A 14,221-nucleotide genomic window follows, 5' to 3' on the forward strand; every position below is an offset into this window, starting at 1 on the left:
GGGTTGGTACCCAAGCCTTTGATTTCCCTCTGAGACCCACTTTCTTCCACACTCAGCCCATGGAGTTCATGCAGGGTGACTTCACCCCTGATTCTAGAAGCCAGCAGATAAACAGGTTTCATGCTCTGGCTGTAGTGAGGGGCTCAGAAAGGAGCCAATGAGAGTGAATCCCCAAGTTGCTTCATGGGAGCTGTCCTAGATTCCAACGCCCCCTCTGTCAGGGTGACAGCTTTGGGAACATTGTAGGATGTGGGGACTTTGAGAACAAGACAATCTAATATACCACTCTTGTTTAGAATATATTCAACTTAGTGCAAATAATCAGAAGATCCCACTTCCTCTCTGGGGTCCCAGCTTATGTGTATAGCACTTGGACCTCAGATCTGAACAGCCAAAGAAATGTCTCCCCAGGGCAGTGGCTGTCCCTCCCATCTCATCCGTGGCTGCTCACTCACCATGGAGGATACGATACCAGACACGTCCAAATTCGCCCTCATCTGCATCTGTGGCTTTCAGCTGAAGGAGAGGAGATACTGGAGTTATTCCTAATCCCAAGGCATGGAGGGAAGCTGTTTGTGCAGCCCCTCTTTACTCCTACCCAGGTATGTGTGCACATACTTGTTATTGTCCACAAGGACATTCTGCTATCTATGACCTATGTTGCCCCACTCAAGGGCCCATCTCTGCCCCTACCCCTCCCCTCCAGGTTTTTGTGGGACAGGGAGCAGCTAAGGAATTTCACCATCACACTCTGGTCCAGACTGAAAGAGGCACCCTATACCTTCATGATCTGGGAGACTCTTGGCAGCTTAGGAACATTTTTACCAAAGCAGCTGCATCACTGAAAAGGCCAGTATGGATGAAGATGCATTAGAAACTGTCCATTGAACTCCCTGACCAACTTGCAGGCAGTTCCACTGAAGAGTTTCCCACGAACTGCAAGTAACCTCTCACCCAAGCGCCTGTAAACTTATTGGTCCTCCAAGGTAGCCTTTGGTGGAGTTTGTTTTATTATTAGTTTCCTATCTGGGATGAACAGATGTTTGCCAACATCTCTCCAGAAAAAAAAAAAAAAAAACAACTGTGCAACTGAATTGGCACCTATTATGATTTGAATGTATAATGTCCCCTATGCTCACGTGTTTGAATACTTGGTTCCCAGATGGTGGCACTGTTTAGGAAGGTTGTGGAACTGGAGGAAGTGGGTCACTGGGGATAAGCCTTGGGGCTTTGTAGCTTGGCTGTGCTTTCTGTTCACTCTCTCTGCTTCCTGAGTGCAGATGCAATGTGACCAGCCAGCCTCCTGCTCCTGTCACCATGTATTCCCTGTCATGATGAACTGCATCCCTCTGGAATTCCCTTATGTTGGGCATTTTATCGCAGCAACGGAAAAGTGACTAAGACAGCATCCAAACAAGAAGCAAGTCCGATTTGGTGAGAAGCAGTTGCATGGTACTTGTCGTGAGATGCACAGCAGAGGCTGGTCCATCAGGGTGGGACATCTGTGGGGGCAAACCTGACACAGCTACATTTTCCCACATGGTACAGGATGGTATACTTCCTTACCCTGATGGTGGTAGATGCTGTCTACAGTGGATGAAAAGAAACAACCAAGCTGGCTCATCTGATAGTGGAGTGTCCCTGGGGGCATCCCAGGACAGCCATCTTCCTCTGTGTAGTATTAGGTAGCATGCCTTCTTGAAGAATGGGGTCTGCCATTTGAGTGTAAGGACATGCCTCAAATGGCTGATAGACTATGGAATAGATCACAGTGTGAAAGCAGCACATGTTGGATGGGCTCAAAAGCAGACTACATTAGCTACCAGTTACGTGGCCTTTGCTGTGGGTGGTGACATGCAACTGAGCCTCAGCCGTGTTGCTCAGAAAGCACTTTCCTATGTAAGGGAAGAACTGCAATGGGAAGAGAGACATGTGGATGCCAACCTCCACAGTAGCCTTTGGTGTGGCAGGCAAAATACTGAAAACAGAGAATGAGTGGGGGGAGTCAGCCTGCTGTTTCTTGCAGCTGGCAGGAGGGAAGGAATACAAGTTATGTCTGTGATAGTCCTTCCTGGGATCCAAAGAGCTGGAATCCATGGACAGAATAGGAGGGTAAGGTAAAAGATGCCCCTCAGGCCCAACCTTTAATACGAAGGGAAAAATCTATGATTCAGCATGCAGACAGAAGCCTTAACAATGGCCCAGTACAGGAGACTGATAATCAGGGACTACTCAGCCTCTGAACTGCTTCAGTTGGGAAAAACTTTTCAAAAAGGAGTAAAAGAGCCTTTCACCACCTGGCTTGTGAGGCTGTAGGGCGTGGAAGCAGAGACAATCAGTCTGAGTTATGTAGAAGAACAGAAATTAAGCAATATAACTACCCATCTGTCCTTGAAAGGACGACAGCACAACTTGAGGCAATATGAGAGAAAGAGGTCTCCAATGGACTGGAGCCGGTAAGTACACTTGGCTATGTTTAGCCTAGGTCTCCATGGATATCAGGACTGGAAGACAACAGAGGAAGGGCAGGTATCACTGAGGGAACTGGGCACGTGAGAGGTGGTGCCCAATGTCCAGTTCATGGCTTTGTGTTTACTGGAGAGTTACAAAAGACATTGATCCAACAGGGACTTGAGGACTGGTATGGGCTTCAGGAGCTTTGCCCTGCTCCATGGTGAGATGTGGTCTTTACAAAGTGGGAAAGGCTCTGGTGGGTCTGAACGATTGGGACCAGCTTAGGAACTGGCTTTGTAAGGTGTTAAAGCAAAGAAGGCAAGAAACAAGGGTAAAACAAAGGGTATGTTCAGGTCTCAAAAGCAAATGTGGCAAGATTTATGTTGAATCAAAGTTACCAGAGGAAAATATGACTGACACAGGGTGCAACAGAAGGCCAAATACTGTGCTAGTGAGCGTCCAGAAGGCCTCAAAGCTTAGGCAGGGGCACAAAAGGGGAGAAAGAAGGAATAAACGACAGAGTGATACAGGTGGGAAAGGTCACGACTGTCCAGTGGGTGGGCAGTTACCTTCCCAGAGTATGCTGTGTGGAGTTTTCCCCCATACGGGGTTGGGTGGTGGCGTATACCTATAATTCCAGCACCTGGGAGGCAAGAGAAGGAGGACTGCCATAAGTTCAAGGCCAGCCTTATGTACATAACAAGTTCTAGGTCAGCCTGGACTCCAGAGTGAAATTCTTTATAAAAAATGTATACTATGGATAGAGATTATTCACCCACTTTGGGGCCCCTTCAACATCCAGGTGTGGCTAATAGAGAGTCAGTGGTCACAGAACTGGCCCAGAAACTGCCAGAACCAGGGAATCAGTCCAGTAGCAGCCATGGCAGGTGACAACATGGCCCTGCTCTCCCTGCACTGCCAGCTTGGCTGGGAGGTACAAGCTGTCGCTACCCTCTGGGGCAGGGAGATGCATAGCAACCTCACAGGCACGCCCCAGGAGTAAGAGGTAGGATGGCTTATGGAGAATGTGGATTGTGGAGAGTCCGATGGGATAATATCCCCATCCATGATGCTGTACTCAACATTGCCGTTTGCTTTCTGGGGTGGGTGGGGCAACTGACACAAATGATGAAATCTTTCCATGTTGTAGTGGATCTTGCTTGCAGTGGATGTGGGTGGGCCTTCAGAGGCCCTGCCCACCCTCTATATAGAGATTTCATTATCTAATACCAACTCTTGAGTGTCTTACAGATCTGAAAATCATCTAGAATATCAGTAAAGACAACAGGTAAAGAATTTGAATGATGTTACACTGTGTAGGTGGAAAAAGACACACCACAAAGCCACAAGGTTATTAAACATCTGAGTGATAGATGAGTTGTTGGCACAGGGAGGCCCCTGAGGCCTCACACACCAAATGGGCTATTGTGTTGGCTCTTGGTTACATGGCAGCACTAGATGGCAAGTCCCTATTGTGGAAGATACTACACATTCTGGTTGAAGAAATCAAGCTGGGACTGAGCTGGAAGCACCCTCCCCATTGGCCTGCTTTTGTAGTGCTGGAAGGCGTTATGCAGGCTGCTAAGGGAGAAGTGTCATTCTTACTCCATTATGGACCCTGTCTGCTGTAGAACTATCATACCAGGCTAAATGTCTCCTTTGGTGCAGTAGTGGCATGACTGTTATAGATGCACCTGCTTTACCATTGGATTTAAAACCCACTCTACAAGATGGAACTCACATTTGGTGCTGTAAGCAAGCATAAAAGCATGTGGCCGGGGAGATCATAGGTCCCAGAATCAAGGCCACAGCCATCGTTTTGTTTAATGGATGTGATTTGCCTGACAAATAGCCTTCCAAACATGTATTTTCATGCTTATAGATTATTGCTGCTGTCAGCCTTGGTCAGGCAAACATTTAATTAATTAATTAATTAATTAATTAATTCTAATGGACAGTAGTAGTTACTGAAGAGGCTCTAAGCTCCAGAGATGTGGCTTTTGTGAGCTAACACCCTTATTGGGGTGAGTTTTTTGGTGATGCAGTATCTTTGACTCACCTATGCTCCTGTAAAATAATCCCAATAAAGTTATTAGCTCACTTTGGTTTGTTGTCAGTGCCCTATTCTGAGTGAATATGTTTGTTCTTGTTTCCCCCGAAAGAAGAGGATTTGTGCACTGTCATGTCACTAGTCCCTGGCACAGAGTAGGGTTTATTTTTGTTGTTGTTTTGAGAAAGGATCTCAAGTAGTCCAGGCTGGCCTTGAACCCCTGATCTTCCTGCCTCTTCCTTCCAAGTGCTGGGATTCTAGGCATGTGCCACCACACTTGACCTTTCACATATTTTTTGAATTTGTGAATGACTTAGTAGCAAATCTCTAGTGAGGGACACTAAGTTGATCCTCAGTGAGTCCAGATGAAAATTGTAACACACAGCACTGCAATATTTAGTTTTCTGATCCTTGATATTCTAGAAGCCCAGCTGTATCTGATCTCTCTCTTGACCCTCTGGATCATCCCAGTGTTGCTCTAGTACCCCGCTCCCCTCTGCCAAGGAAGGTTGAATCAGGTTTTTGTGACCTGCCACTTAAAGCACTAACACAAACTTTCCTATCTTGTTTATTGGACGCATTTCCAGAGAAGAGGGCAGAAGAGGGTTGCTGCTTGTAAAGATGAAGTCCACAGAGACACTGGGACCCCCATTTATCTGCAGTGAAGGTTCTTATCCTTTAATTAGGGAGACACCAGGTTCCCACCCACCACTAACTTTTTGGGTAACCCTGGGCAGACCACATCTCCCTGGAGCTTAGCCTTATCATCTGTTAGTGAGGTGGGGTGGGGCTGCATTGGCTCATTCCTAAGACTCCAGCTTTAACTGCGTATAGTAAGGCACCTATCCACTTTAGGGAGGGCAGACAAGACTTTTTTTGTGTGATCATGGGCTCTGAAGGACAGTGTGGGGCCAGGCATAAGCCTCAGGTATAGCTGTGACTACTTTTCATGTTGCATTCTGGGAACCTGGAGGCCTCTGATGGGGGAAGCTGCTCAAGACTTGGGTTCCTAAGCAGGCAGCCAGTTGCCAGGGAAGTTTGGCTTCTAGGAAGAAGATAGGCTGGGGGAGGGGCATGGGGTAATGGGGGTGGGGTGGAGAGACCCTGGTGGCCCACCCAAAGTGACTTGTCATTGGCTGCCCCATAGTCCTAAGCTCTTTGAGCTTTGAAAACTGCCTTTGGCCCTTACTTCTGCAGCAATACCTTCAAAATAAAGATGCTTTTCCAAGAAGCCTGGAAAGACAGGGCCTAGGGACCCTGCAGGATGGGCGTGGGGGTTCCAGGGCCCATCACACCGCCTGCTCCTCTGCCACTGCCTTTCAGTTTGTAGACCCTCTCCCTGGTAACCTGGGGGCTGGCAGGCATTGAATAGCCGACCAAACCATTCCAACTTTCAAGGGGGAAGGTGGGAGTCCCGGGTCTGTGAGACAGTTAACCCCACCCCTTGCTCCCACCAGTGTTTCCACTCCTGAGAGGGCTCCAAGGAGACAGGCTGGAGTGAGCCAGAAGGGGGGCTCCCCTCTCTTCCCACCCAGTTGCCATCCCTACCTCCCAGCTGTCCCCTCCCCCAAGCAGGCCAGGACTCTTCCTGCAAAGCCAGGTCCAGCCAGAAAGCAGGGGAGAAGTGCAGTCTGCTGTAGGTACGGAGGAACTTAGGGCACGGTGGGTCCCAGCTGGATGTTATACCTTGGGACTCCTAGGACAGCTAAGAGTCCTTGCCACTGACAGTGCAGACCTCCAGGGGCTGGCTGTGAGGTCAGTGCTGGGACACTACAGAGAAGGCCAGGTAAGAGAAGTTGGGGGAATGCCCTTGCTGGGTGACTTGGGAGGATGCAAGGTTGTGCTCAGATCTGAGGAGTCCTTCTGTTACTCTGAGAACAGAAACCAGGTCCCATGAAGGGCAGTTGCTGGGCCAGGCCACAGAACAGCTTTTTGTTCTGTGGAACTCTAAGGGAAGCAAGAGAGCTCTAAAAGGAGCTTGCAGAGAGATGTATCCAGAGGAGGGCTCCAGTAGGGAGCTTCCTGCTTGGTCTGTAGGAGCTTCCTCCAGAAATAGCTGTTCTTGCTGGCTGAAGGGCAGAGGATGTTGAGGGAACCTGGTAGCTGGGCTTTCCTGGAACTCCTGGGCCGGTGTCTGGATGTTTACAGGCACATGTCAGTCACTGGCTGCCACCAGAATGGCTTAGATGTTGATAACAGCAAATTCTGTCTGTTCCGAATTGGCTCTGGGGCCTGGCCTGCAGCCTCACAGCTAGGAGGATGGAGGTCTTTCCCTGATGAAACTTGAGACTGAGCGCTGATGGCCAAGGGATGGCTGGTTTCTCTCTGTGGGGGATGGCAGAGGGCACACCCCATCCCTCCTCCAGCTGAGACTCCAGGAAGGCCTGGAGGGTGGAGGCCTTGGGCAGTGAGACGGACATCAGAGTTTCCAGACTGGAGTGGCTTCAAGGGTTGGGAGGGGTGGGCAAGAGTCCAGTCCCAGGTGCCTGGGTAGCTCTAGATGCCCTCAGTCATCTGGACACAGGAGCCAGGAGTTGAGTCCTGCGGTAGCTGGTGAGTGCCCAAATGGGACAAGGGCTCCAGGGGCTGGGGGCCTGGGCTACCATGTTCTGTGACCTGTGAGTAGCTGGTGAGTGCCCGAATGGGACAAGGGCTCCAGGGGCTGGGGGCCTGGGCTACCATGTTCTGTGACTCCTCACGGCTACAGGCATGGCCTTGGCATGACTGAGCCTCTCCTGCTGCTTGGCTTCAGTGCTAGAACCTGAGGGAGATACTGAACAAACTCGGAAGGAAGCTGTTCTTCCTTTGCCCTCAGGAGCAATTCTAAAGTCAGAGAGAAGGACTGAGTTTTCTTTAGGCCTTCATTTGGATTTCCTGTCCTGGGTTTGTGCAGTTCAAAGACCACAGATGCAGGCTTATCAGCTGGATGACACCTTCTTGGTGTGTTTTGTTTAGCCTTGAGGCATATCCGATATTTGAAAATGCATGCCCAATTTTTTTTGGAACCAAGTTTTTCTGGCCTTCTGCTATATGTCTATCTCTTCTTCTTTGCCTTAAACAAATTTGAATTAATTGCCATTATTTAAATAATAGGAATGTTTACCTTAAAAGTTTTCTTGCTTCCTTTGAGAAGCTGGAAAATCCTGGCACATGGGTTCTGTGTGCCAGCCCTCAGTACCATGAGTTGAGGCTATGGGATTAGTTGATGCTCTCCTCAGAGCTGCCCACCTGTCCTCTTTGGTCATGTGTTACCTGCAGCAAGGCTCTGGGACCTTTGTCATCTGCCACCTAGTCATGTCAGAGCAGCAGTTAAGCCCCATCTTCCACCTCTGAGGACCATCTGCTACACACTCTCCATGGGGCTCTCTAAAGGGACAGGAAATACCTGGCAGGTGAATGATGTGCTGCAGGCCAGGGTTCCAGTCCCACTATGTCAACTCCTTGTCATTTTAATTTCTCACCTGTGCCTGAGTGGATCACTGGGCTCAGGGAAGGTTGGGGGTCAGAGGAGTGGGCAGGCCATGGGATCTGGAGCCAGGACACCTGGTCTTGCTCTAAGCCCATGTGACCTTGGGCTTAGCCTTTCTCTGGCTGGGCCCCAGTTTCTCTGGGAGTAGGTTGGACTGCATCAGAAAACAGCAACATTAGTATTCATGGGTCTGGGCAGGTGAAAGAGTTGTGTGGTGGGCCTCAGGGAGTATGGCCAAATGTGGTCCAGCACCCTGTCCAGCTGCTGGTACCAGGGTGGATAGTGGTGAAATTCTGACATTTTAAGAGATATCCACAGCACTCAGGCTGGCCTCGAACTCACTATGAAGCTGCAATTGGCCTTGAACTCCTGATCCTCTTGCCTCCACATCCAGAGGGCTGGGATTATAGGTCTGTACCGCCACACCTGGTTATCTGGTTTGGAAATCTCTTTTTTGTTTTTGTTTTTGTTTTGAGACAGTCTCACTATGTAGCTCCAGCTGGCCTGGAACTTGCTATGTAGACCATCTCATGCTGGCCTTGATCTCACAGTGATCCATTGGCCTGCTTTTGCCTCTCTAGTGCTGGGATTAAAGGCATGTGCCATCATACCTGGCTGGAAGTCTCATTTAAAAATTATCACAATTAAATTAAAAATATACCAAGAGCCCAATGAGACACCCATGTAGTACCCCTGGGCCACAGCCCGCTAGCCCACTCTAGTGTCTGGTTTTATATTCTGGTTTTTGTTGTTGTTGTTGTTTTGACAGGGTCTCCCTAGTCACAGTCCACCTGGAAGTCATGATGTGAACCAGGGTGGCCTCAATCTCATAGAGATCCACCTGCCTCTGCCTCCTGAGGGCTGGGATTAATGGTGCACGCCACCACGCCCAGTGTGCATCTTATGTTCTGACTTGCTCCTGGTCACTGAACAACTAACTGACTGACAGATTAGGTCCTAGATCCTAGCCCTCTAGGCCTAAGACTATATGGTAATTGGTGAGAATTAGTTTTAAAATGCCAAAAAGCTTTTATTATGGTTTCTTTTACGTAGGGTTGTAGTAGAAAGAGGCCTTGAGTTCAGACCCAGATTCATCAATTATTAGCTGTGTGTGATGAACCCTCTGACCTGTTACCTCTCTAGCCTCACGGTCCTAACCTGTCACTGGGTGTCATGGTTGGCTTTGGTTGTCAGCTTGCTCCCCCATTAGGGGAATTTCCTCTATCAGACTGACTTGTGACCATGTCTGTGAGGCATTTTCTTGATTGCTGAGTGATGTGGGAGGGCCCCGGCCACCCCTGGGCTGGTGGTCCTAGGTTGTATAAGGAAGTGGGCTGAGCATGGTCCAGAGGAGCAAGCCAGTCAGCAGCATTCCTCCATAGTCTCTCCTTCAGTTCCTGCCTCCAGGTTCCTGCTGGAGTTCCTGCCCTGACTTCCCTCCATGATGAACTGTGATGTAGACATGTAAACCAAATAAACCCTTTCCTCCCCAAGTTATTCATGGTCAGTGTTTTATCATGGCAATAAAAAGCTAACTAAGACACGGGGCCATAATGAGAGAGAATAACAAACTGCTCAGCCTCCCCTCCCCCAGTTGGTGCTCCCCAGGTACGTCTTGTGCACTCCTGCTTGGGGTCCAGCTGTTCTGCCCTGAGCCTCTGTCTTGTGTCCTTGCAGGCATCATGAGCACAGGGGGCTCCAGCCTCCCCAGCCCACCATCCTTCCTCACAGTTCCTGCCACTCCTGGGACTCCTGCTGAGGCTATTGACCCTGTCCCAGCTCTCATCGGCCTGGCCTGCATCTTTCTGTTGCTGGTGTCCTGTTTGCTGTTCATGATGCTATGTAAGCCAACTGCACTGGACCCTGGCCGCAAAAGGACCCAGGAGTGCATGCCACACCACCCAGAAAGCCCCAGTGAGCCAAGGCTCCGACTCTGGAAGCGACTGGGCTCACTCCGCCGCTCCCTGCATAGCTTCCGGAGAGGCCAGCCTGCTGTCCAGCAGTGTGCCCTGTCAGGCCTTGATGGTGACTTTGACCACACTGAAGCCACCAAGATGTGATACCATGCCCATCCACACAGAGGCCTGACTGGTACTATGGGCCGTAGGCCAGTGGTCTGGACACCCTGGACCTTACATCACCCCCAGTGTTTCCCTGTGTAGTCCATCCCATGTCCTTCCCAGAGGACCCTGAAGACGTGCCCCCTGATACCACTTGTTAACAGATGCTTGGATCAAAAGATGACCATCCATAGGTGTCTAGGCCTTTATCCTGAGGTCTCCATGTCTAATCTGTAACCCTTTCCTGGAAGCTGGGTAGAGCTGGGTACCTACTGTTCCTAGGAACAGCACCCCTGCCCCCTACATGAGCCTCACCAATCCCATCTTCTGAAGGCCCAACTTGGAACAGCTGCTGGAAGACCAAAGGCACCTGAGTCAAGTGGGACACTGGCCTACCCCAGGGTCTACACTATCCTGTGTTTATGCTAACCCAGCACCCCAGGAAAAGGGATCCAGACTCTTGGTCTTCTTGCCCCTCCTGGGGGGTCAGATGTCTGGTTGCTGACCAGGGCCAAGCGGAGTAGCAGATGTCAAATCACAAGCCTGGAGCTGTCTCAGTAGCCCCCTTCCATGTGAATTGTCAGGACTGATCAGGAGGGGCTGCGGATGGGTTAAGAAGCTTCCTGTAAGTTGAGTGTGGTAGCTCACACTTATAATCCCAGCACTCAAGAGGCTGAGGTAGAGGTACTGCTGTGTGTTCAAGATAGCCTGAGTTATAGTGAGTTCCAGGTCAGGCTGGGCTGCAATGTGAAACCCTGATTCAAATCCATCAAATCAAACAACAAGAATGACAATGGCTGCTGCCAGAAGCCAGGAGGAGGCAGTGTGATGGAAGCCCAGCCACTGCCAGTGCTGAAAGGCCAGCACCTGGATTCTGAGGATGCACTGCAGTGGTGCCATGTCTCACTGGGAAGGAGGTGGCCCCCTCTCAGTATGGCTCAGACCTCCCAGGACAGCTGTGTGATGAGGGCTGGACCACACTAAGTGTGCTCTGTGTGCTGTGGCAACTGCTTTATAGCCTGACCTGTCAAAGGCCCATCCCAGGGTGAGATGCTGGGAATCCCAAGCCTCCCATCTCCCATTCCAAGGCCAAACACTTATGCTGCATCTCAGATTTGGAGACTGGGCAGAGACAACCTGAACTGTGCCGCTTCTGTCCCAGAGTCAGGTGGCCTGGAGCCTCATCATGGGGCTGCCCACAGTACAGCCAGCCAAGTCTTCCCAAGGACTAAGCTCTGACTTCATCACTCCCTATATTCACAGCCTTCACTGGCCCCCTAGTGCTGAATATACCCATTCCACAATATGAAGTGAGCTCTGGGAACTGGCTGCAATTTATCTTCGTAGCCTCATCCTGACCAAAGACTTCAGGCAACTGAACGATCAATCATCCCTGACTGTGGCTTATGCTTTACTGGTACCCACTTGGTAAAACTTGCTGTCTTCCCATGGAAATGCCTTCCTGCCTGGAGCTCATTTGTCTGGGGGAGGCTTTCAGCATGCAGAGTCTTATCTCTCTTCTTCCTACAAGCCCAGGGGCTGCAGAGAGCTGGATCTTGTCCCAGCTTCATTGCATCCCCAATCCCCAAAGCACCAATAATCTGATGGGTACCTGCTCCACACAGAGCCCTGGTCTCCCCTATGATGCCTCTATGCCTTATGAGGCTACTATGCCTTCCTTCTACATCCAGGTGACCTCGGAGAGGAAGACCATTTGCAGGGCACTCCTTACAGGGCCTGGGAGAAGGTGCCCTGAGACTCTGAACTTCTCTGCAGAGACAGGGAGAGCAGGGAATCTGTGTTACTCAGGAACCCTAGGATGTGGGTCCAAGTCACGTGTACATAGAATCCAGTGCTATGTGGCTAGGAAGCAGGCCAGTCTCCTGCCAAAGGCTTCACCCTCCCTCCCTGCTTCTTTACCTCCTTCAGCTGAGGTCAGAGGGAGGGCCCCTTCGCCTCCTCTCTGGAGTCATTCACTGGACTCTTGCATGTCTCTAGACTTCCTGAACTCTGGAGAGTCAGCTTTCTGTTCCTTAACTGCCTACTCTGGGTGTTACCCAGGGAGGTAGGCACCCTCCTACTCCTATCTCTCCCTCTTCCACCCTCCCCAACTGGGAAGCAGGCCACAGTGGCAGGCCCAGCTTTGCTGAGTTGGGCTCACTGGCTCAACCTCGGGTGGAGTGGAAAACCCGGAGGCTGCTGAAGGGAAGCCATTTATTCCCTGTCCCCCCAGCAACTGAGGCCTGGGCTGTGTGGGGGAAGCTTCTCCCTTTTAGCTGTGGCTCCTGTTCCTGGCCAAGGAGCCCTTTCTTCTTCCGCCTGCTTTCTTCCAAGAGGGGAGCCTGGCCAAGGAGCTGTGAAAGCCGCTCTGTTCTGGCTTCGCTGGGCCCTGGCTCTCTCTCCTCCAGTCCTTTCTCAGAAAGTGTGATTTCCCTTCTCCCCTGCTCTGAAAAGCCCTGGGATGGAAGGAGGCCAAGGCAAGCCAGGGCCCTGTCCTCAGCTAACACAGCCCAGTCTTCCTGGGAGGCAGGAGGGACTTAGTCTCCCTTTTTCCTGAGTACAAGCCACTTCCAGAGCAACAGGCCCACCCTGTGCCCACCCCTCCTGCCATGGTGTCACTGGGTCAGTGCTCTGAGGACTGAGCCTGCCACCTACCTGCACGATGCTGTGGCCCTCAGGGACGTCTTCTGGGATGCTGGCTTCATAGCTGCTTTGTAGAAAAATGGGTCTGTTGTCGTTCACATCCAGGACAGTGACAAACACCGTGGCGGTACCTGTGTGCCGCTTGCCTACAGGACCATTGTCTATGGGAGGTGAAGGACAGGTGTTAGTGTCTGATCACCCGGGCCTGTGCACTCCAGGCCACCAGCCTGAGTCACATTGTCCCACATCAGCCTCTGCAAGGGATGGCTCTTTCTTCTTCCACATAATAAAGAACATCAACAATACCCAGGGCTCAGATAATACCATATCCCAGACAGATACTGTTCTAACTCCTTCAGTCCTCATCACAGCCCTGCGAGGCAGGTACCATTCACTTTCCCAAGTCACAGGCAAGCTAACCAAGGCACTCAAGCAGGTGAGTTGAACGGTTGAATCCTCAGGAACCTGTGTAGGTTAACTCACTTCAGAAGAGGGGCCTTTGAAGAGGTAATCAAGTTAAAGTCCTTTTATCCATTTTCTGTATACCCAGTGGTAAGTGTCCTTAGAGGAGAAACCACTTCTGAGCACAGTGGGTATCTGTAGTCCCTCAAGGGAGGCTGAGACAGGAGGACCACTAAAGCCCAGGTGTTTGAGAACAGCTTGGGTACTTTGGTGAGAGCCTGTCTCCAAAACCAATCAACCACCCACCCACCCACAAAGAGGTGTTTAGATGAAGATGGAACCTTGAACTGAGAAATTCCTGTGACCACCAGCCACAGAGGGGCATGGAAGGAGTCTGCCCAGAGCCCATGGAGGAACTGTGGCTCTGCCAACACCTTGATTTTGAACTTCCAGAACCATTTCCGTTGCTTTAAGTCGTGAAGTTTGCGTTAATTTGTTCAGGCCTGCGTGGGTCCCACACAGGTGGTAAGATGCAGGCAGCTGTCACAGGTAGGATGGGTTGAAGGGGGAGGAACCTATGTGAGATACCTGGGCCAGCCACCTCAAGGGCAGCTGTCCTCTGCTCCAGTTACAGAGGATGAGTAGAATATGGGTCTAGGGACACCAGGCTTCTAGTTTCTCAAAAGAAACTGAATATATGAACTTGTGAATAAAGCTCTCAAGTTTTAAACTTTCCCTGAGTATTGTTTCTTACTAAACATCAGACTGGTCAGATGAGTGTGCCTGCAGGATAGGTTTGGCCCTCAAACGTAAGCATGCCAGGACTCTGCAGGAGACTCTTGGGGCACTGAGCTGTGATGATAGAAGCCATTGCCCTGCCCAGGGCAGCTGTTGGAGTGTTCTCCCCAGAGGATGACCTTCCTGCCCAGTGTTCTGTGTTCCAGTCAGGACACTTACTCCAGGGCAGCTGGGCTGGCTGGGGACCAAGGGTGACTCTCCTTTTTCTCCGGGCTGGTTAGTCATGTCCCAGGGTGTGGGTCACTTGCCCTAGGGTGGCCTCTTTACCCCTCCTAGGCTCCTCCTTTTTACCCTGAAGGCCCTGTTGACTTGCCACAGCTGGAAGGCTTTCTAGGAGGGTAGAGA

The 14,221-nt window shown here is 50.8% G+C and overlaps 2 protein-coding genes across 2 annotated transcripts in view; one reads left to right on the plus strand and one right to left on the minus strand.

Annotated features, from left to right (window-relative positions):
• Positions 1-14,221, minus strand: part of Cdh23 (cadherin related 23) — a 426,621-nt gene that overhangs the window by 95,360 nt on the left and 317,040 nt on the right. Inside the window, exons 28-29 of the mRNA XM_029565149.1 lie at positions 12,689-12,837; positions 456-516 (exon numbers count right to left, since the gene is read on the minus strand). Of these exons, the coding sequence (XP_029421009.1) occupies positions 456-516; positions 12,689-12,837 (210 nt within the window). The remainder of the gene's footprint in view (positions 1-455; positions 517-12,688; positions 12,838-14,221) is intronic.
• CUNH10orf105 (chromosome unknown C10orf105 homolog) lies at positions 6,125-11,650 on the plus strand. Its single transcript, XM_008836644.2, has 2 exons — positions 6,125-6,290; positions 9,651-11,650. The coding sequence occupies exon 2, from the start codon at positions 9,656-9,658 to the stop codon at positions 10,031-10,033; it is 378 nt and encodes a 125-aa protein (XP_008834866.1). The 5' UTR covers positions 6,125-6,290; positions 9,651-9,655; the 3' UTR covers positions 10,034-11,650.

Source organism: Nannospalax galili, unplaced genomic scaffold, assembly GCF_000622305.1.
Source record: "Nannospalax galili isolate Female #2095 unplaced genomic scaffold, S.galili_v1.0 scaffold1437, whole genome shotgun sequence".
Taxonomy (NCBI): Eukaryota; Metazoa; Chordata; class Mammalia; order Rodentia; family Spalacidae; genus Nannospalax; species Nannospalax galili.